The sequence below is a fragment of the Amblyraja radiata genome, chromosome 14, assembly GCF_010909765.2.
Source record: "Amblyraja radiata isolate CabotCenter1 chromosome 14, sAmbRad1.1.pri, whole genome shotgun sequence".
In the NCBI taxonomy this organism is placed as follows: domain Eukaryota; kingdom Metazoa; phylum Chordata; class Chondrichthyes; order Rajiformes; family Rajidae; genus Amblyraja; species Amblyraja radiata.
Window position 1 is genome coordinate 31,990,345 of NC_045969.1, and position 22,989 is coordinate 32,013,333.

Here is a 22,989-nt window from a genome sequence, read left to right on the forward strand (position 1 = left end):
TCCCTCGAGCTCTGCCGCGCCCGCCCCTCCGGCGCCGATTGGCTGTGCACCACGTCAATCACTTGTGTCGACCAAATCAGAGTGAAGGGCACGGCAGGACCCGCCTTGTTTGAAGCAGACCTCGCGATGTTTGCAGGTTGACAGGCCTATCCCGCTGACAGGCGGCCGGCCGGCCAGCCACTCGCTTCAAGCTGACATGACGGCGATCGTTATCATGAAAATAACAACGTGAAAAAATATATAGATTCGCCGTCAGTTGGGTAGCGACTGGTTTTGTTGTGCCCTGGGAACTCGTACGCTGGTGGCCGGTCGAGCGGACAATGTCGGTGGCTGCGAGCGGTTGATAAGTGGAGGAGAGGCAGGATGTCACGTCCCACCAACCTGGTGTGGGATGTGAGGAAACGCTCGCTGGGGCTGGAGGATCCCCGGCTAATTCGCTTGTCCTATTTAGGTAAGAAGTGGCCGACAGGCGAGTGAGTGGCTGAGCTCCAACTCTCCCCCCCCCTCCCCCCTCCCCCCTCCCCCTCCCCCTCCTTCTCTCGTCAGTCAGCCTTGGTCGAGCTTAGCCACTGCGTCGTGCAACCTTTATTTATCAACCTTAATTATGTCTAATATTTTTGGAGGTGGAAATATTCTCAATAAGTCTATTTATATCTAATGAAATACTTCTTTTTTTTTAAACTCCTTGTGGTACTGATAATCCCCGGACTATGTCCCCCCCAAAACGTCCCCTGCACCTTGTTCTATTTAAATAAAGCATAAGATAGGACGGTTCGTTAAGTAAGAATGCAAACATAATAATTGTTAGCAGGATATACATAACATTTATTGACGAGAAATGCTTATTTTTCTCCGATACCTTGCTGTGGTAGTTCCATGAATTATATTTTTCAACTTTCCTCACCATTTGTATTTTGTTCAAATTGTCAATACAAGCTGGAGAAAATAAAACAATTCGATTTAATACACTCCACCAAGGACTGTTGCTGAACCATTGACGTAATAATAGACGGATGACAGCGTTTATGAAATAGAGCATTTTGAGGGAAATATTTTAGGGGGTCAACCGTGGATATTTATATTGAGAAATATATATTTTAAAAATAATCTAGATTTAAGGGTTTTTATTTGGTTGAGGCACCCTTTCTCCAAACCACCAGGTAATGGATCTGACCTTTCGATCATTCCAAGCTCTTGTGAATCCCCGCACTTTTGTATTCTGTGTTGAGTTTATTTTTAACGAAATATAGCTTTATTTTCATATTCTCTGTAGTATTTTATATGAAGTTCAACTTGCAATTAGCAAGGATTCTTTTGTTATTTGCAAATTTTAGTTGCTATTTAGGCAACTAAATTGGTCAAATCACAAAGTTTTGTACATCCTTTTACACAGGTTACATGTCATGTACATTCATTGTATTTATTTATCCTGAACTTGTCAAAAATTCAATTTCATAATTGTCCACATTATAATAATGAATCACTATGTGGATTGTACATTATAATTGATAGCTGCTGAACCAAATGGGAGAATTGTACTTGTGTTGCAATGACATAAGAAAACAAGTTAAAATACAGAGGAAGCGTAGTGAAAAAAGTGCTAATTTGATCATTCGGTGAAGGCTGTGAAAGTTCATCTTGAGGTTAATTAATATTCAGAGATTCCAACACTCTGCCTCAAGATAGTGGCCAGTGGGAAGAACGGGTATAATGGTAAAGATATGGAGTTTCTGGAGGGGTTAAGGAACACTGTATTGGTTTTTAAGGTGTTTAGCTGGTGCTCATCCAAAGTAAATGCTTCAATAGTAGCTTAATAACTAGGGAATTTATAGATTCTGTGAGCAGGAGAGAATTAGAACTAGAAGCACCAAAACAATTATAGATAATAGACAATAGATGCAGGAGTAGGCCATTCGGCCCTTCGAGCCAGCACCGCCATTCAATGTGATCAAAGCTGATCATCTACAATCAGTACCCCGTTCCTGCCTTCTCCCCATATCCCCTGACTCCGCTATCTTTAAGAGCCCTATCTAGCTCTCTTGAAAGTATCCAGAGAACCGGCCTCCAACGCCATCTGAGGCAGAGAATTCCACAGACTCACAACTCTCTGAGTGATAAAGTGTTTCCTCATCTCCATTTCCATTTCCTCATCTCCTGGTTCTGGACTCCCCAAACATCGGGAACATGTTTCCTGCCTCTAGCACCCTTAATAATCTTATGTTTCAATAAAATCCCCTCTCATCCTTCTAAATTCAGTCTGAAGAGTGTCTCGACCCAAAACGTCACCTTCCTTCGCTCCATAGATGCTGCCTCACCAGCATTTTTGTCTACCTTCTAAATTCCAGAGTGTACAAACCCAGCCGCTCCATTCTCTCAGCATATGACAGTCCCGCCACCCCGGGAATTAACCTTGTGAACCAGCGCGGCACTCCCTCAATAGCAAGAATGTCCTTCCTCAAATTTGGAGACCAAAACGCATTACTCCAAGTGTGGTCTCACTAGGGCCCTGTATAACTGCAGAAGGACCTCTTTGCTCCTATACTCAACTCCTCTTGTTATGAATTCTTTGAATGCCTGATGAAACCTGCTGCCAGATGAAACCTGGCACCTTCCTCCTGCATTTCATTGCTTCACATTACTTACCTAATGCTGAAACTCTCCATGCCTTTGCAATGTTTAGACTTGGCAATTGCAAATCTTTCTAGAACATCCATCCACCCTCATTGCCTTGAGCTTATCCAGAACTATCTGTATCCCAATTCATGTTGCACACAGTTCATCAATCACCCTTGTCTTGCGGATCAATATTGCTTATCTGTTTACCCTGCATCAATGTGAAAATGTATTACCTAGTTTTGTAATTTGAGCTGTGACATGGCCTACCATCCCCCATCTCTTTAATCTTCAGGCCTACAACCCTCCAAGATCTTCGTATTTCTTTAATTATGAATTTTATTCATGCCCTATTTTAATTATTCAGCCCAGTTTACACCCCAGTGGTATGAACATTGTTTACCCCATCGGTGGGCGGCGCGACTCTCGTCAGCAGCGGCCCCTGCAGTCCGTCTGCGTTTTTATTATTTTATGTCTTTGTTTTTATGTAGTTTTTGTTATTTTTTGTTGGGGTATGTGTGTGGGGGGGTGGGGGTGGTGTGGGGGGGAGGGGGTAACTTTTAAATCTCTCCCTGCACGGGAGACCCGACCTTTTCTTTGTCGGGTCTCCGTTGTCGTTGGGGCTGCAACGAGGAGCGGCCTCCAACAGGAAGACCGGGGGCTGTGGTGCCGACTACTCACCTCACCGTCGCGGAGCTGGCCGAGTCCAGAGCGGGTGGAGCTGTGGTGGACCCTGCTGCGGCCCGACCCCCGGAGATTCGGTGGCTGCAACTGCGGGTCTGGCGGGCGGCACCGGGAGCCCGCGGGTCCCTGGAGGGAGACCGCTTTTCGGGGCTTCCGCAACGGCGACTTCTCCCGCCCGAGTTGCGGGGTTGAAGAGCTCCTGGAGCGGGGCCTTACAGCACCGCCCCGCGCGGCTTGGAATGGCCGCGGGACTGCGAGCGCGCGCCGGGGGCTCTAACATCTAGAACCTGGTGTGCGACCTTGCATCACCCGGCGTGGCTTTAATGGCTGCGGGACAATCGCCATCGCCCGCCGGGGGCTTTGACTTTGACTCTGACATCGGGGGGGAGAGTGCAGTGGAGAGAGAAGTTTTTTTGGCCTTCCATCACAGCAATGTGATGGATGTTTATGTAAATTATGTTGTGTCTTGGGTCTATTTGTTTGTAATGTATGGCTGCAGAAACGACATTTCGTTTGGACCTCAAGGGGTCCAAATGACAATAAATTGAATTGTATTGTATTGTATTGTATTGTATGAACACTGACTTCTCCAATTTCAGGTAGTCCTTGCTTTCTCCCTCCTTCCCCTCCCCTTCCTAGCTCTCCCACAGCCCACTGTCTCCGCCTCTTCCTTTCTTCTTCACGCCCCCTTCCCCCCCCCGCCTCCACATCAGTCTGAAGAAGGGCCTTGACCCGAAACGTCACCTATTCCTTCGCTCCATAGATGCTGCCTCACCCGCTGAGTTTCTCCAGCATTTTTGTCTACTTTTAATTATTCAGCCGGTCATAGTCATAGTGTTATAGAGACATACAGCACAGAAACAGGCCCTTTGGCTTAACTTGGCCGTGCCGATCGAGATACGCCATCCAAGAATCATTTCCCCGTGCCTGGCAATCTCTTTTGCGATTGAATGAATCTCTGAAGGTTTTGGCAGGCAAAGGAATTTGAGTCTAGCTTGAATCTTTCCTACCAAATGTCTTACTAGTAATGTTAATGTACCTGCCTCCTCTGGCAGCTCATTCCATGTATACCCACCGCACTCTCAATCATGACCAAGTCTTCAGCTTTCTAGGCCCTGAGGTTTGGAATTTCATCAAAACTTATTTTTTATCAATCTTTTAAAAACACTGCTTAAAAGTTACCGTATTGACTATTTGACCATTGAACCATTTATCCCAATGACTACTTTATTTAGTTAAATATAACATTTTGTTTGAAAGCACTCCCATGACAAGCTTTTGCACATTTTACCATGTTAAATGTGTATTATAAGCATAACATTTCATTAAAGGCCAAGATTGTTGTTTTTTTTAGCTTCAAATGGAGGCCAATCCCATGGAATGAGTTGAGTTTCCATTGCTGCTTTCATCTTTATAAGGTCAACAATCTCCGCATCTGCCTCGACCCACTTACTATTGAGAGCCCAATTTGTACCTTTTTGCTTCTAAACTTGACTGTAATAAAGCTTTCCGGACTGATTCACTGATATACTTGATCTGCTAATTTCAGCTCATTTTAAATTCTTGTTCTATTCCACATTAAATCTTGCTTGGCAATCTCTCCTATCACCAGTTCATCTATTTGTGACCTTCCCTAACAAGACATGTCTCCCTTTGTCTGACCCTCCTTCCAACTCTGATTTATTTGTGTTTAGTCTTTTAAATGTTCACAGATCTGATCCTAAACACTGCCACCACAAACACTTGAATGTCTTTGTATCTCCTTCTGCGCCAATTTACTATAACCCTACTTCTCCAAAAGTTCACCTTGGGTTGGGGAAATTTGGGATGTCATTCCATTATTTTAAAAAATGAGAGGGAAATCTAGGTCTAACACCCTTTGTGAGATAGAATGACAAAGGACATTGATTTTAATTCCACTGAGTTGAGTTTTGTTTATTGTTACGTATCCTGAGGTACAGTGAAAAGCTGATCAGAAAGCCAGTTTGTATATATGATAGAGGAACTGAATTAAACATTGTAAAGAGGTGACAAAATAATTGACAATGGATTGTTCATGGATGTTATTTGTGTGGACTTCCAGAAGTAATTTTACACATCCTATAAAGATAAATGATTTGGAATTTTGTGAAAATGAACTTGTGCATCGCACTTGAATGGAATGCTAGATAGATGTGTCAGATTTAGAAACATAGAAAATAGGCGCAGGAGGAGGCCATTCGGCCCTTTGAGCCAGCCGCCATTCATTGTGATCATGGCTGATCGTCCCCTATCAATAACCCGTGCCTGCCTTCTCCCCATATCCTTTGACTCCACTAGCCCCTAGAGCTCTATCTAACTCTCTCTTAAATCCATCCAGTGACTTGGCCTCCACTGCCCTCTGTGGCAGGGAATTCCATAAATTCACAACTCTGGGTGAAAATGTTTTTTCTCACCTCAGTCTTAAATGACCTCCCCTTTATTCTAAGATTTATCCATGGATTCACGAGGGTCAAATTATAAATTATGAATATAAAAGCTTGGATAGACGCAAAGTCCTGGAGTAACTCAGCGGATCAGGCAGCATCTCTGAAGAAAAAGGATGGGTGACGTTTTGGGTTGAGACCCTTCTTCGGAAGCACATGAAAAGGGAAGCAGCTGCAGCACACGTTTTGCCTGCAGTGGAGGACCTGGAGACTGCAGGGGAGAGGATGAGAGACACATCTCCTGTATTCACTGAAAGGAACATGCAATTCCTGGACAATGAGATGTATGCCAGGAGGAAGATCGTATTTCTCAGAGGAACCAGGAGACCTGCTGTGGCTATCTTACGAAAAGCCTGACAGCAAGTAGCTGCTCTAATCTCCCCCAGGTCAATCGCCAAGAATGGACCATGCAGAAATAAATGTTGTGCCCGTAAAAGATACTTTGCAGTGATTTGCACACCTGTAAAATGGAGATTCTAGCAGGAAAGAGTATTTTCTGTGGTCTGAATTCTTTAAGTGAGGAAGTGCAACATTTTCCTAACAAATATTATGTGTTTGAAAGCAAATCAAATGGAAATACTGGAAAAGTAAAATAAAAGTAGAAAATGCTAGGAGTACTTATCAGGTGAGGTACCATTTGTGATCAGAACCTTTCATCAGAATTGGAAGCATATAAAGCAAATTGCTTTAAGTTGCAGTGAGGTGAGGGTTGGAAGAGTGAAAAAATATCAGTGGTAGAGTTTGAGACCAAGATTGTCGAGATGGCATAATACCTCTGGAGTGATTTAGTTATAGAAGGATGGCAGTGAGATGGAGGAGCAAGAAACAAAAAGACTATGCTGGTAACTGAGATATAGAGATGGCAAACAAATAAAAATGCTGGAGATACCAAAGAACAGCTAACATCTGTGAAGAGAGATTATTTAAACTGAGTTGGCAGAATAAGGGCAGGTGGAGTTTCTCTCTCCATCTGCCCCCATTCACCTTTCTCATTTTGATGAAGAGTAATTGACCTGAAATGTTAACTCTCTTTCTCTCGCCAAAGATGCCACCTGACATACAGAGTATTTCCTGCATTTTTAAAGTTTGGTTAAATAATTAAAGAGGACATTTGATTGTGTGTTTATGATGAGTGCTGTTGGACCTGCTGTGCAGGGTTTGAGGTGTTTGGTGATGTTAGAGTTTTCCCTGCCTTATTATCGATGTTTTGTGTTGGGGGTAAGGGTTTTAGTATGGAGAGGATCACTTGTTTTGCACTCTCCGTCAAGGAGTCCATTATAAGGTACAGACAAGGCATCCCTCCTCCATATATCTGGGTGTTTAGGATGTGTATGGTGATTGGGGACAATTGGTAGAGTAGCCACTTTCTTTCTGTTCCCTTTTGCTCCAGTTGCTCGGTGGCACAGTGGTGTTGCTGTCGAGCGATTTACAGAGGCCAATTAACCTACAAACCTGCACATCTTTAGGACATGGGAGGAAACTGGAGCACCTGCAGGAAACCCACACAGTCACAGGGAGAATGTGCAAACTCCACACACACAGTCAGCACCCGAGGCCAGGATCAAACCCGGGTCTCTGTGAAGCAGCAGTTTTACCATCTTGTGCCACTGTTAGTTTACTCTAACAGTTTCCTCTGCGAGTTTACTCAAACTCTGGGGTTTGGAAGATGTTTGAGCAGCCCGCTATGAGTCCTGAAGCTGCCTACTCAAATCTCTGGATGTCAGCATTATATCCTTTACTGTACATGAAAACATCAAGAAAAGCAGCACATAAGGTTCCAAGTTCTACATTTTGCATATGGGGTGATTTTGGATACGTTCTCTCTTGGGTGGAATTGAATTTTGCAGGATTAATGCCTGTAAAATGGGTGGTACCAGATTGAATTTCTAATGGATGAAAGAATGTCACCTCACAATGTCCATATGTCTAAACTTGAAGAGCGCTTAGATTTCAAAAGTTTTAGGAGTAGCTTGAGGATCGGGCTGGTTATCAGGAGAGATTTATTAACGAGGATGGAAACTTTGGAACTGAGATGTTTTTGCAGGTCAAATTAGGATGCTGAACACCAAGGCAACAGGATGATGCTGAGTAACATGGAGACTTAACTAAATGCTGAGTAACACGGAGACTTAACTAACTACTTAACTAAATGTTGGCTTCTTAATCCCTCTGCTCTCTCACCTTTGTTAACTACTTTTCCAACTCCATTTGTGATGTCCCAAGTCATTTTTTTATTATTTCACAATCCCCTAGTACTCATCTAGGCGTTCATGTGCTTACTAACCCGTACGATTGGCAGCCTCGCCAACAGTCTGTCTGTTTTTTGTTATTTTTAGTGTGTTTTAAAAGTTTGTGTAAATGTTCTCTGGTTTGTTTTATGTGGGGTGTCGGGGGAAACTTTTTTTCAATCTCTTACCTTGCCGGAGATGCGATTGTTTTCCGGGTCATAACTCCGGTCGCTCTGCGGCCTAACATCAAGGAGCTGAAGGCCTCGCTCGGGACTAACTTTGAGCCCCATCGCAGGGCATGGACTTAACATCGGAGCCGATCCCTTGCCTGGGATCGACACTCCAACCGCGATCAAGGGCTCGCAGTCTCGGGAGAGACTGAGTCGGGAAGCTCTGGAAGCCACACGGCATTCGACAAGCCCCGACCCGAGGTCAAATTGTCGGCGTGGGGGAGCTGAGATTCACCCCCATGCAGGAGCTTGAACGCCCCGACGAGGAAGGCCCGCCGCCGGCTACGGGAGTAAGATCTTCCCGTCAACGGAAGGCTCGAGGCCCCCGACTGCTGGAGGACAAAGAAGGGAAGAGATTGAACTTTATTTCGTCTTCCATCACAGTGAGGAATGTGGAGGAGTCACTGTGGTGGATGTTTATGTTAAAATGTATTTTGTGTGTTCTATTGCTTTTTATTTGTACGACTGACTTGGAAATGAAATTCCTCGTATGTTGCAAAACATACTTGGCTACTAAAGTATTATTGTATTGTAAACTATACTGCATTTCAAACACCATTTTCCTCATATTTATCATCACTACATTGAACTCCAAGTTCCTCCTATAATATTACAAGAATTCAATTGTTGGAAAAAGGTGTTTAAATTTAAAGTTGCATGGATTTCCTAATGCTATTTGTTTATGTGAACTACAATAATAATTTCCCATATATAGGCCAGTATCTCATAGGAACTAAAATGGAATCTAATGAAGGAATGAAATGCAGTGTGCATTGAAGCCAAAAGTTGCCGCTTTTATTTTGGGTTCTAGTTGTCAGTAGAAAGAATTGGTCTCCACGACATACCATGATCTCCATTTTGTTCTGCATGAATCACCATGGCCTTGTGGTCCTTGTTTGATAACCTCTGATGATTTGAAAGATATATAATAACAGATGGGGTACTTCGCTTGCAAGTTTGTATGTATTGAACTGTTTTTGCAATCCTACATAGTTTGTAATTTTTAATTGGTTAAAATTCATCTTTGAGCTTTTAAGTAAGCGAATGTCCATGCATTTTACAAACTTCCATCCATTCACATTAATGCCTTTACGTTATGTCTCATATTCAATAAACCGTTCTGTGGCTAAGAATTGATTTAATCAGACTTAATCTCTTTCTCTCTAAACCAAACTTTAAATATTTACAATATTTTGGATATTGTTCAGTGTTAAGCTTTCTTCATGAATTTGCAGTGGTTGCAAATGTTACGGAGTGAATCTGCTATGATCTGTTGGTCACTTGCTCTGTAACAGCTTTCACTCCAACAGCCGCCAAGATTCATCCATTATGTCAATTGTGACTACTGTCAGCTTCTTTGATTTTAATTCCTCTACCTTTTGAACTGTGTTCAGCTGCTCGGGTCCTGAGCTCAGAAATTTCTTTCCATTTTTACTTTGCTTTTTAAGCAGCTTCTTTAAATCCTTTGTTATCCAACCATAATGTGTCATTATTTTATGGATAGATTAAATATGGTGTTTGATTGCATAGGGTCTGTTTGTTCTACACATTTCAACAGCATTAGAATGCATGTCTCAAACATTTTTCTCCCGATGTGCATTTTGTACTCCGTTTAAAATAAGCTGTCCACCTACATTATTTTATCCAACTTACTTTAACATTGCCATTTCTAAATTCATTGTCCGATTCAGTTTGGGACAAACTGCACAAAAATATGAGAACTGTTGAGCATTCTCAAGTTCTCAACTAATCTGTCAAATGGTTGTTCCATCCCTTCAGGGACTTAGAACACTTAGTAGCATCATGGTTTAGACACTAGCCTTTCATATTTAGGAACAAATGGAAATCCAGCTTTGAGTGTTGAAGCACATACTCACACATAATAATAATAAATTTTATTTTTGGGCGCCTTTCAAAAATCTCAAGGATACCTTACAGAGATTAACAAGAATAATAAAACATATAATCGGAATAAAATAAACAATAAAGACATCACCAAAACACAAATTAAAAACAGAATTCAATCCAAAGACAAAAAATCAAAAACACAATGTGAAGAGAGAGCAGCGGCAGCTAAAGCGCGCCAGCGTCCACTCTCCCTTCCTACAGCCATCTTGGACACAGACCAACACGTTCACCTACACACAAAAAAATCATCCCCCCACAATGGTTACCACAGTGGGGGAAGGCACAATGTCCAGTCCCCATCCCCAGTTCACCCAAAGTCAGGCCTATTGAGGCCACCGCTATTGCCTCTACGGAGGCCCGATCTTCCTGGCTGTTCTCACCGGGTGGTGTTGCCCCGGCGTCGGGAGAGTCCTCTCAGCGGCTGGGCCACCTGGAACGGCCGCTTCCTGACACATACAATCATGGCACAGAAGGAGGCCAGCGGGTCCATGCTGGTTTCCTGTTAGCGTAATCCTGTTATTCCTATTTCCCATTCCCTTTCTCTTTGTAGCCCTGAAAATGATTTTCGCTGACATGGTCATCAAATTTCGTTTTTTTGCCAACTACCGACACCATATGTGTAGGAAATAAAAAAATAAAAAATGGGGGTCCTTGGATGGAGTCGAGGGGGAAAGTACCAATATTCTCCTCCTCCTTGCCCTCAACAACTTCTCCTTTGACTTCTGCCACTGCCTCCAAATTCAATGTGTAGCTATGGGCACTCGCATGGGGCCTGCCTCTTTGTAGGGCACGTCGAACAATCCCTGTTCAAGGCATACACTGGCCCTGCCCCTGAAATCTACCTCCGCCACATTGACGACTGCATTGGTGCTACCTCCTGCACCCATGCACAACTCACTGACTTCATCAACCTCACCACTAATTTCCATCATGCACTCAAATTCACTTGGACATCTCCCTACCGTTTCTAGATTTCACCGTCTCCATCACAGGAAACAGACTATTGACCGAACCTAATATAAACCTATTGACTCCCATAGCTATCTTGACAACACATTTTCCCACCCTGCTTCCTGTAAAGACTCTATCCCCTACTCCCAATTCCTCCGTCTACGCCGTATCTGCGCTCAGGATGAGGTTTTCCATACCAGGGCATCGGAGATTTCCTAATTCTTTAGGAAACTAAGGTTCCCCATTTCCATTATAGATGAGCCTCTCACTAGGGCCTCCTCGATATCCCGCAGCTCCGCTCTTGTTCCCCCTCCCCTCATTCGTAACAAGGAAAGAGTCCCCCTGGTCCTCACCTTCCACCCCATCAGCCATCGCATACAGCAAATAATCCTCCAACATTTTTGCCTCTTCCAACGGGATCCCACTACTGGCCGCATCTTCCCATGTCCACCCCTTTCTGCTTTCCGCCCCCTCCCCTGACATCAGCCTGAAGAAGGGTCTTGAACTGAAACGTCAACCATTCCTTCTCTCCAGAGATACTGCCTCACCCGCTGAATTACGCCAGCATTTTGTGTCTACCCACACCACTTGATTTACAACAACCAATTGACCTACAGGCGCAACTTTGGGATATTCAAGAAAACTGGCATCAAATATGCAAACTCCACTCAATTCCAGTTCATAAACTCATAAGTTATAGGAGCAGAATTAGGCCATTCTGGCCCATCAAGTCTACGCTACCATCCAATCATGGCTGATCTATCTTTCCCTCTCAACTCCATTCTCCTGCCTTCTCCCCATAACTCCTGACACCCGTACTAATCAAGAATCTTTCAACCTCTGCCGTAAAAAATATGGGGTCAAACCTGGCTCTTTGGAGCTGTGAGACTACAATAATTCTTGCACCCAAAAGACAGAATCTTAAATGGAAGAAGACACAAAGTGCTGGAACATCTCAGTGGGTCAAGCTGCATCGCTGGAGAACATGGATAGGTGATATTTCGGATCCTAAAATCAATAGAATACAGCACCTGAAACTGATACAGTGCAGTGTTACACGGAGTAGTCTGACAATGCTCTTTTAGGCATCTCATAATTTAAGATCAGAAATTTTACAGGACTGCAAACAAAATATGAGGACCCAAAATGCTGTCTTAACATCATAAAAATTTGGTACAGCAATTTCAAGGCTCAAGCCTTCTGGTCTAGAACTTATCAACCAGTGAAAAGCTTCTCTCTAATAATCCCATCAATTTCCCGTCATACCTAAAAATAAACTTTCACTTCTCCGTCATCAAGGTTTCATGAAATGCAACCCAATTTGTAGAATTTCTCAAATTTCAGAATAAATGTATCTGCAGGACTATTTATTTTCCCTTGGAGGTAGTGCACATTCTAAATATAGTATTCCAGGCGTGATATAAAACATACTATAACCTGGCCCCTCCTTGTATTCTAATCCTCTAAACACAGATGATTCCTTTAGATATTTCTTCGTACTCAACTATAACATTTTTAATGAATCTGTGTTATGAAAACTTAAGTCTGTTTGGACCTCCATGGTTACTAGCTTTATAACTATTTACTCAGAATTCTGCTGTACCTCTTTTGTTATTTCCAGCCTTATATCTGCCTCTACTTTTACCTGATCATTAAATCTACTCTCTGTAACATGGAACCTTATTGGATGCAATTTTCTTTCCCAGTTTCAGTATCACACACTACCTTGAGATTATATGCAACCTTTTATTGCAACAGGTTTACTGCAAAGTTTTCTCAATAAGAGGAAGCTGCATAAGGCTGTAATCAGCTTTCCGGATATAGCTGAAAATGGTGCAGTTAGTGATTGGTTTGACAGCAGTGATGGGCTATCAGAGTAATACTGTACTTGAGAAACAAATCTTTAATTTGTGTGCTTTTAGGGGTGATTGGCAAGTCCACAATTGCCCAATGATGTTCTTTTTTTCTAAGCAAATTCCAAATGATGAATATTGATGTCAAAATTATAAAGCAGAAACTTAAACAATATATTTGCATTTATTGCAAATGAAAGAGAGAAAATAACAAGAGTTTGTACTGATAATATGGTCTAGATAGAAAACATAGAAATTAGATGCAGGAGTAGGCCATTTGGTCCTTCGAGCCAGCTCTGCCATTCAATATGATCATGGCTCATCATCCAAAATCAGTACCCCTTTCTGTTTTTTTCCGATAGTGGACTGAATTTGACTCTGTTTTCTGACCAGCTTGGCTGATGTGTTTCAAGATATTGTGTGTAGGAAGGAACTACAGATGCTGATTTATACCAAAGATAGACACAAAATGCGGAAGTAACTCAGTGGGTCAAGTAGCATCTCTGGAGAAAATGGATAGATGATGTTTTTCTGGTCGGAACTCTTCTCCGGACTGAAAACATGTGGTGGGGGGAGAGGGGGATAAGATGGAGGCGAGAAAAGGTCAGAATAAATCAAGGCCGGCAACAGATGACCTCAGAAAGGGTGGAGCTCATAATGGCCCATTTTTGACTGGGGAAGATGTGATAAATAGATGGATACAAGGACACAAACTGTGGAGCTGATAAGACAACTAGGGTGGGGGAAGGGGGAGATGCAGGAGTTACTTGAAATTAGATAAATCAACATTCATACCGCTGGGTTGTAAGCTGTCCATCTTCTGTTTCAAGATATTGACAGGCATAACGTGTGGAGATTGCAATCATTATAACATTTCTTACATGGATGGAAATGCAGTGCAAAACCTCTGGTGCACATTAACCCCTATAATTGCAATGGGCAGGTTTTGAAATGTGCCTTTTAAAAATCATATTTTGAGAAAAAAGAGGAAGGGCACTTTGTTTTTAAAGTAATCATTATAATATCATTGCTGCAACTAGATTTTGTAATGCAATACAAAATGATGCTGAAGAGTATCATCTAAATTTAGCAATGCCGTGTCAGTATATTTTATGGTTAAATATAGGCACAAGTGTTTTGACAAGAAATGAGCAAGCAGATAGACTAATGCAAACAACTGTTTACAAATATATACCTGATATAATGAAAGATTGTTAGACCTCACACTGTTTCTAGCATTTTAGCATTTACCAACATCATTAACAACTTTCATTTATTATTTTTACTTTACAAAATGAATACATCATTGTATTGGACAAACTAATTTTATCTTTGTATCTTGTATTTTTAAAATTCTCTTTGGTGCTATCAATGCTTTCTGTTGGAGAGTTTAGTTGATAATTACATGCAGTTTATTTACATTATTTATAGTTGGCAATTATTTGAAATGAGTGAACTGTAGTTTAATGTCGCCTGGTAATAATTTGGCTAGATGTTAGTGATCCAGTGGGTTATTCTAATATTTCAGCGTGCAAGGCAAACCCAGCAAAAAAAACTATTCTAAGTGTGTCAAAATTGCTCTCTACCCCCTTCACTTGTTTGCTTTTGTGTTTCCTTAATTCTCTCTGATTTTAGTTGGTTACTAGTTTTCTTTTTGAGTTATCTATCTCTCTCTGCCTTCATTATGCCTCTTCTTCCAACTCTATTTTTACAAATCCTCTTTCCTCTTGTAAGTTTTCTGTTTTCAACCCTGATGAATGATCATTGACTTGGAACATGAGCTGTATTTTCTCTCAGCTTTCATCTGCTGAGATTTTAGTTCACATTACCCTCAGCATTTTGCTATGATGCCTGGTTTGAACACTCCCAGTGACTATGGATTGTGGGAGGTAGCAACACTGGTTCTCAAAAGAATGAGCAAGTTAGACAAATATTCTGCCTAGCTGCAGGTTGAGTGGCAAATAAAAGCAACTGCAGCATATGGCAAGTTAGTTTTGATCCCTGCATGTGTGGTGCAAATGGAAGGAATTGGTTTTGATTCCTGCAAGTGGGGTATGACTGGAAGGAAGGCCAGTGATATTGTTCAATTTTGGGGATGGAGCTCATGTCTTTGCTTTCCAGTTGAATATAAGGTAAGACCATAAGACATAGGAGCAGAATTAGGCCATTCAGCCCTACTCTGCCATTCAATCATGGCAAGTCTATTTCTCCCTCTCAACCCCCTTCTCTCCATAACCTTTAATGCCCTTCCTAATCACAAACCTATGAATCTCTGCTTTAAAAATACCCAAATGTCTTGGCCTCCACAGCTGTCTGTGACAATGAATTCCACAGATTCATCACCATCTGGTAAATAAATTCTTCCTCATTTCCATTTAGAAGGTATATTCTATTACTCGGAAGCTGTGCCCTCTGGTCATAGACTCTCCCATTACTGGAAACTCCCTTTCCACATTGACTCTGTCTACCAGTATAATCCAATGGAAGGTTACCAACACAGGGTGATCTTCCATTGGAAAAATAATGGTGTTTAACCATTCCTCATCACCACTTTGCTCCAATCCACAACTCCCTCTTGGTTTAGATCACTTTAGATGCTCAAGTCAAAGTATGAAAAACACCAGCATAAAATGTTGGTGATGTCTCCTAGCACCAGTCAATAGACTTCATTTAATAGAATAAATACTTACCTCCCTGTTAAAATGGGAGTAATAATAATCCAATTTGCAGTCAGAATGCAATGTAATCAAAATGAAAAATAATGGAGTTGGTGGAAATATGAAATAAAAACATAATGCTGGTATTGCTCAATGGGCCAAGTAACATCAATGGAGAGAAGTACAAAGCTGACATTTCAGGTCAATGTGGAGACTTTGTTGGGGGTAGAATGGAGTGAGTGTTGAGAAATGGGCTGATTTTGCTGGGTGCGTGGTTAGGCAAGTGATGGGGTTGTTTGAGAGATGAAAGATCATTGCTCTGAAACATGAATTCTGTTTCTCTCTCTACAGATGCTGTCTGACCTGCTGTGTATTTCCAGCTTTTTCAGTTATGTAACCAAGTCTGCTGATGATACATTGCTAGGTAGGAAAGTGAGCTGCCAGGATAAGGCCAGTAATTGGGTATAGACAGATACTGTAGCATATGGGCAGATGGGGTAGATGGACTTGGATGTGGCAAAGGTGTTTAATTGACGTTAAGCACTTTGATAGGAAGAAAAGGAAACATGATTTTTTAAACTATAAGAAACTAGTAAATGTTGGTGTTCAGTGAGATCTTGAGTACTGGATCATGAGATGCAGCAAGCAAAAAGTAGCTTAAGCAAACTATTATGAAAGGAAATGGTATATCAGTCTTTGTTGAATTGAGTTGAAGTACTAAAGTAATGGCATCTTGCTGAGATTGGATATGCTCAGTACTGCATTCAAACAAACTACCGTCACATTTTAATGTTAAGGTAAAAAAATAAATCTGCCTGAAAAATATTTGTATCTGGTTTCTGTCAAAGGCCTCGACTGCATAATAATTCTTGTAACATCAGTACCTTCCACTGAGAGAACAAGTTATTTAGAGTCATAATCATACAGCACGGAAACAGGCCCTTTGGCCCAACTCAACCATGCTGTCCAAGATGGCCCAAATCCCACTAAGCCTATCCTAACCATGTTCCTTTTAAGTGCTGTTATAGTACCTGTGTCAACTACCTCCTCTGGCAGCTCATTCCATATGCCAACCATCCTCTTCTTTGCCTTCTTCTTTTATCTTCTTTTCAGCATCACTTCCTAACTTATTTAATTATTCATTGTGCACCCTTCTGTTTTTCTCTGACTTTTTCTCCTCTGGGTGTAAAGTAATAGGGGAATTTGATTCTCCTACCCTGGGTATTTGATTGTAGAAACATATTATTAACACTGTTTAAGTGTTTATGTATTGAGGAGATTGCAATTTTTAAGTTATTCCCGACCAATTGTATTCAAAATTGGCTAGTAAGCAGACAAAATGCGAGAGATTACTGTGCAATACAGATACTTACACAAGTATGGGAATTGATGTATCAGAATGGTAGCTGTCAGAAGAAAATCGATGTGGTCATGGGGATGGTGGAGAAATGCAGCATGGAACCAACCCTTTCGGCCACCACTAGTTCTGTTATCCCACTTTTGCATCCACTCCCTAAACACTAGGGGCAATTTACAGAGGCCAATTAACCTACGAACCCGCACGTCTTTGAGATGTGCAAGGAAACCGGAGCACCCAGATGAAACCCAAGTAGTCACAGAGAGGACCTGCAAACTCCACACAAACAGGATCCAAGGTCAGTATCCTATAAGGGTGTCTGGCGCTGTGAGGCAGCAGCTCTACCAGCTGCACCACCAAGTGACCACAAGTGGCAGGAAAAAATGACTGGTGTCTGGGGTGGGGGTTCATGTGCGGTGTGGCAGCTTGGGTGTGTTAGAGGGGCAAAATAATGGGATTGTGGCGGCTCCCAAGGGTCGGGCCATCCCAACTATCAAACCCCTCGGCACGGGAATGGTTGAGTCCAGAGGCGCCCCTTAACTAGAGGGATAAAAGGCAAGGGTTTGGGTGCCATCTTCCTCTCTTGCGGACTTCTCTGATACCAAGAAGGACATAATAAAAGGTACCTCCCGAAACACCTGGCTCCTCGCTTTCATTTCGGGACCTACTATCATTTATCCCATAGGATAAATGATAAGGCAGGTTGAAGCTAATGATGGTAGTTTGGGTACCCAGATGATGATGTGGGTTGAGGCAGTATGGGAACAATCAGCGGGCATTGTGGCGCAGCAGTAGAGTTGATGTCTTACAGAGCCAGACACTCGAGTTCAATCCTGACTACGGGTGCTGTCTGTATAGAGTTTGTACGTTCTCCCTGTGACCACGTAAGTTTTCTCCTGGTGCTCCGGTTTCCTCCCACAGTCTAAAGAAGTACAGGTTTGTAGTTAATTGGCATTGGTTCAAATTGTAAATTGTCCCTCGTGTGTATGTAGTGTGTGTTAGTGTAATGGGAATCGCTGGTCGGCATGCTTGGTGAGCCGAAGGGCCTGTTTTCGCACAGTATCTCTAAACTAAACTAAATTAAACCAACGATGGTAGAAATTTAATGAAGGCACGTACCTGGAAAAAATTGGATGCCCAGTTCTTTGTGGAAGTGTTCCAAATTGAGTGGCAATCTTTGACACCGAGGCAATACTTGATTATCCAGTGCGCAGGGGAATTTTGCATAAATTATGTCAAATAAAGTCTGTATGGGAGCCTCCATACACTAATGCATTGCATTCATGAAGGTTCAGCAACAATTATATTCTGTTCTGACATGAAAGCGTCTCTCCAAGCCTGATAATTTGAGTAGTCCTGATTTAGCAATACAAAGCAGGACAAATTTCTCAAATCAACAAACCTAGACTATCCAGTTTTATTTTCAAAATATTTATTTTTTCTTTACCTAGATTCATTATGGTTCAAATTTTTTTTTTTGTAAGTAGTTCAGTTGATGATTACAGGAAATAATAAATGATCCAAAGACGTTGGACCGTAAGCCATGGCAAAGTGTGATTTGGAAGTGCTCAATTTATGGTAGATGGAATATTAAAGATCAAATAGGACCATCAAGGAATTAAATTCCTCGGGATTAAGAAAGACCATCCATTCAGAGATTTTTTTCAGAAGTGTCTGTTATAATGGAGACTTTGGACACATTCCAGTTTTGACACAAGAATTCGTGGTCAGCTTGGATAAGTCATGGTGTTAAGGAACTTGAAGATCTACTGAATTATAATTTTCGCATTGCTGATATTGTCCACAGTTGCTTTAAATACAGATTAAGCCACAAGAGATGGGCAAGGTGCAAAATGAATATTTTTCTTCTGTATTTACTGTGAAGAAAGACATGGATGGTAGGAAACTCAAAAAGGTTGATTGTGATGTCTCGGAGCGAGCCAAGGGGGGTGGGGGTGCTAAAAGCATGAAAACACGTAACGGTAGCTAGATCTCTAGGACTTGATCAACTGTGTGCTTGGACATTGTGGGAAGCTAGGGAAGAAATTAAAGGCCCTGGTAGAGGTATCTGTTTTCATCAATAGCCATAGGTGTGATGGCAGTAGACTGGAGAGCAGCTAATTTAAAAGACACTTGGACTGTTACATGGATAGGACATTTGGAAGGATATAGGTCAGCCACAAGCAAGTGGGCTAACTTGGTTAATCAACTTAGTTGAGGATGAAGGTACACAAAAATGCTGGAGAAACTCAGCGGGTGCAGCAGCATCTATGGAGCGAAGGAAATAGGCGACGTTTTGGGCCAAAACCCTTCTTCAGACTGAAGATAGTTGAGGATGAATTGGGCTGAAGGGCCGGTTTCTGTGCTATATAGCTCTATGACTAAGTAATGAATGTTTTTATAATATTTGCATTTTATCTCTCTGAATTTTGTTCATGTTTCCTCTCGCAGTTATAAAGCATAGATAATCCGAGGGGGAAAGAAGTGTAGAGAATGCCTTCAGAGGAAACAAGCATTCTTTGACATCAGTGTAACACTATGGGAAACAATGGTCTAAGTTGAATGGCAGCTCAAAAAACTTACTCTGGTTAGTTTGGCAAATAATAATAATAATAATAATAATAATAATAAGCCTTTATTGTCATTGTACTTAGAAATACAGCAAAATTAGGAGAGCTACTCCTGATCAGTGCAACCAAAACAAGTTAAAACAAGATAAAAACACATCCAATACAGTATTTAACTGCTTGAAATAGTAGATAAATTATATTTATCACACCTAGGTAGAACATTGCACTGGGAGAATATTGCACTTTAAAATTTAATAAATACTTTAAAAGAATTAATAAAGAAGAAATATTAGCTGTGGTCTGTTTTATATTGGAATGGATGACAGCATCTCTTCATGTCATGTGGATATTTGAGGAATTTAGAGTTCTGATGGCCCAGGGAAAGATACTGTTTTTGAGTCTGCTTGTCCGGCTTTTGATGCACCTGTACCGCCTACCAGAGAGCAGGAGGTTGAACAGGAATTGTCCAGGATGGGTGGGATCTTTGATTATTTTCCTGGCTGTGCAGAGGCACCGAGAGTTAGAGATGTCTTCCAGGGAAGGCAGAGGGCAGCCGATGATTTTCTGGGCAGTTTTGATCACTCTCTGCAGGGCTCTCCTGTCTGCTGCCGAGCAGCCGGCATACCACACCGTGATACAATATGCCAGCACACATGAATAATTCAACATAATTGATTCAAATTGAATTGTGAAACTTGACATAATTTAGATTTATCTAACAGATTTTGAATTCCGTAGTGCAATTAACTTAGTGCCACAACAATTTTTAGAATCATATATAGTTCTTACTTGCTCTCCTTCCATTTTCTGAAATAAAGTACTTTTCTTGATTAATGGAGCACAATCAATCATTCTGTTCTCCCAAGAACTCATTGTTTTACAAAGTACTGGAGTAACTTGGTGGGTCAGGCAGCATCTGGGGAGGGAATAGAGAGGCAATATTTCAATGTGAAGAAAGGTCCCAACCCGAAGCGTCCCTGGTCCACTCCCTCCCCAGATGCCAACTGACCTGTTGAGTTATTCCAGCACTTTGCGTTGTACTCAACATTACTGCATCTGCAGTTACTTGTGTCTCGAACTCTTTAATTTAATCTGTTTATTATTGATGAACAGAAGGGGTTTTACAAGGGTTGTTGTTCCTTTCTGCTTTTTTTCCCAATCAGAAATGCTTTGGTTTCCATTGTAATCGTAGTGTAGATATTTAGTTAAATTGTAATTCAATTTTTGTTAGCTTGAAGTTGATTCAAGCCAATATTGCCTCTAGTTTTTGGCAGTCTTGGGACAGATTTCCAAAATGTTTATGCATTAGAATGTGTGAGATCTGCTGGATGACTGAATTATCATTTAATACTATTTTTTATTGCTAAAATATAAGATTAGGAGAATTACTGTTTAATGCTGAAACCTTTTTTTTTGCACCTTTATGGCAATCAATGGTACTTTTCTCACAGGTGTCTATACTTTGCTACCTGTTTTACACAGCACATTTTGATAATTATTCTCATTGCAGGAAGAAGAGAATTTATCCAAAGATTAAAACTTGAGGCAAAATTGAATGTACATGATGGTTGTGTGAGTATATGCATATATACATAATTTAAAAAAAATAAAGGTCCACCATTGATTTTCCAGCAACTGGTGGTCTGGACAAAATTACGAGAGCGCACTTGAAATTCCCCAGAATCGGCCAGATGAGGTGGCTGATCTCGATCTTATCGGGACTTTCACGTCGATCAGCGGTAGAATTTACCCCTGTGGCTGGGGCTCTGGAACTGTGGCCGGGGCCCATTCCCATAGCCAACTTCTGAGGCCGACTTCTGGACTCCACTCTGAGGCCGTGACCTCTGTTAGTCCAGCAAAACTGATAATCCAGAAAGGCTCTGGAGCTAAGCATGCTGGAAAATTGGTGATGGACCTGTATGTTTTAGCAATGATCAAAGAAAATTGGGTCTGGAAATCCACCCTCTGTCAGTGGTGATAAATCTGCTACATGGTGCATCAACATGTTGCAGTCTGTCCCTGATATTCTCACTATTGATATAAAAGGAATGGATTTGTAGAATACAATTTACTGTGATAACGTTACAGAGTGTTTATTGTTACTTGAGGTGCTCTGGGTGCTCTGGTTTCCTCCCACATCCCAAAGAAGTGCAGGTTTGTAGGTTACTTGACTTTGGTAAATTGTCTTGGTGTGTAGGATAGAACGAATGGGTGATCACTGGTTGGCATGGACTCGGGCTGAAGGGCCTGTTTCCATGCTGTACCTCTAAACTAAAGTAAACTTTTTAATGCCTCCATTCCAAGATTTAAAACACAACTCTATGTAACTACCTGCGTTCTCCAATATTAGGGATCATCCTGGCATTTTCCTGGTCTCCATTGTCTTCTAGTGTAAGTGTGACCAGAACAACACACTGTATTCATGATGAAAGTTTCAGATTTGTGTAATTGGATTAAGCAGAATACAATGGTTGAGTTACTATTTGAAAGGAAAAGAGATAACAACTGAAGTGAACAGGGAAGAGTTGATGATGAGATGGAGATGACGATGATGATAGGTAGAATATGTACGGGGAAGGAAAAATATTAAGGGACATATTTGGAGCGAGTAGGGACTTATGTGTGGCTGAAGAACATGAGAACTATGAAGCAAGAAGTCCTTTATCATCCCTTTTCCCTTATTCCTCTATGACATCCCCCCATTAAGAAGAGAAAGTCAGAGAGAAAAACAGAAGGAAGCACAAAGAATAGTGAAATAAGTTAGAAAGTGAAATTGAAAAGAGGATAAAAGGAGCAAAGCAGAGATGAGGTGAAAACAAATAGCAAAATAAAGATGAGAGATTATGTTTCTGATGGAAATCTGCATATATTAATTACAAAGCCACTTTATCATCAAGAAATGTACTATCATTGTAATGTTAGTCATTAGCAATTGCTCATGCTGAAAAAACAATTTTAAATAACATTAACTGCTTTTTGTGTCCTTTCTTTCTTGTTTCCTTATTTAGTATTAACTTTTGACTTTTTTTCTACATACCTGTTCACTTCAACCTTTTTAGATTTTGCACATATATTACTTACAAGTATTTTCCTTTGCAAGATGAGCAGTTGATAATTTGTTTACATGATTGGTAAACTGCAATTCTGAAATAAATAAGAGTTGCCTTTTAAATACTTTTGTTCTACATTTTCAACAGGTAAATACAATTTGCTGGAATGATACAGGAGAATATATTCTATCAGGATCTGATGACACCAACCTAGTGATAACTAATCCATATAGTAGAAAGGTAAATTTAATTTATAATATGTGTATAAATCTTGTGCAAAATAAGTATCAAACTGCAGTGAATTTTAAAAAAAAGAAGTAAATGTTAAGTGAATTTAATTTTCATTTGCTGGGATAAACCTGTGTGTTAATGCCTTGGAAAGATAATTGAAAAATAACTGCAAATTATGCTATCAAAATGAGG

The 22,989-nt window shown here is 41.2% G+C and overlaps 1 protein-coding gene across 14 annotated transcripts in view; it reads left to right on the plus strand.

Annotated features, from left to right (window-relative positions):
- Nucleotides 1-78: 78 nt before the first annotated feature.
- The window catches only part of dcaf6 (DDB1 and CUL4 associated factor 6), a 111,887-nt gene continuing 88,976 nt past the window's right edge, over nt 79-22,989 (plus strand). For 11 of the 14 annotated variants that reach the window (XM_033033024.1, XM_033033026.1, XM_033033025.1 and 8 more), the window contains exons 1-3: nt 108-451; nt 21,027-21,088; nt 22,714-22,806. In XM_033033024.1, coding sequence (XP_032888915.1) covers nt 364-451; nt 21,027-21,088; nt 22,714-22,806 — 243 coding nt within the window. In that variant the 5' untranslated portion in view covers nt 108-363. Of the gene's footprint in view, nt 452-21,026; nt 21,089-22,713; nt 22,807-22,989 lie in introns of all 14 variants that reach the window. The other 3 variants (XM_033033038.1, XM_033033037.1, XM_033033035.1) reach the window with 3 other exon arrangements.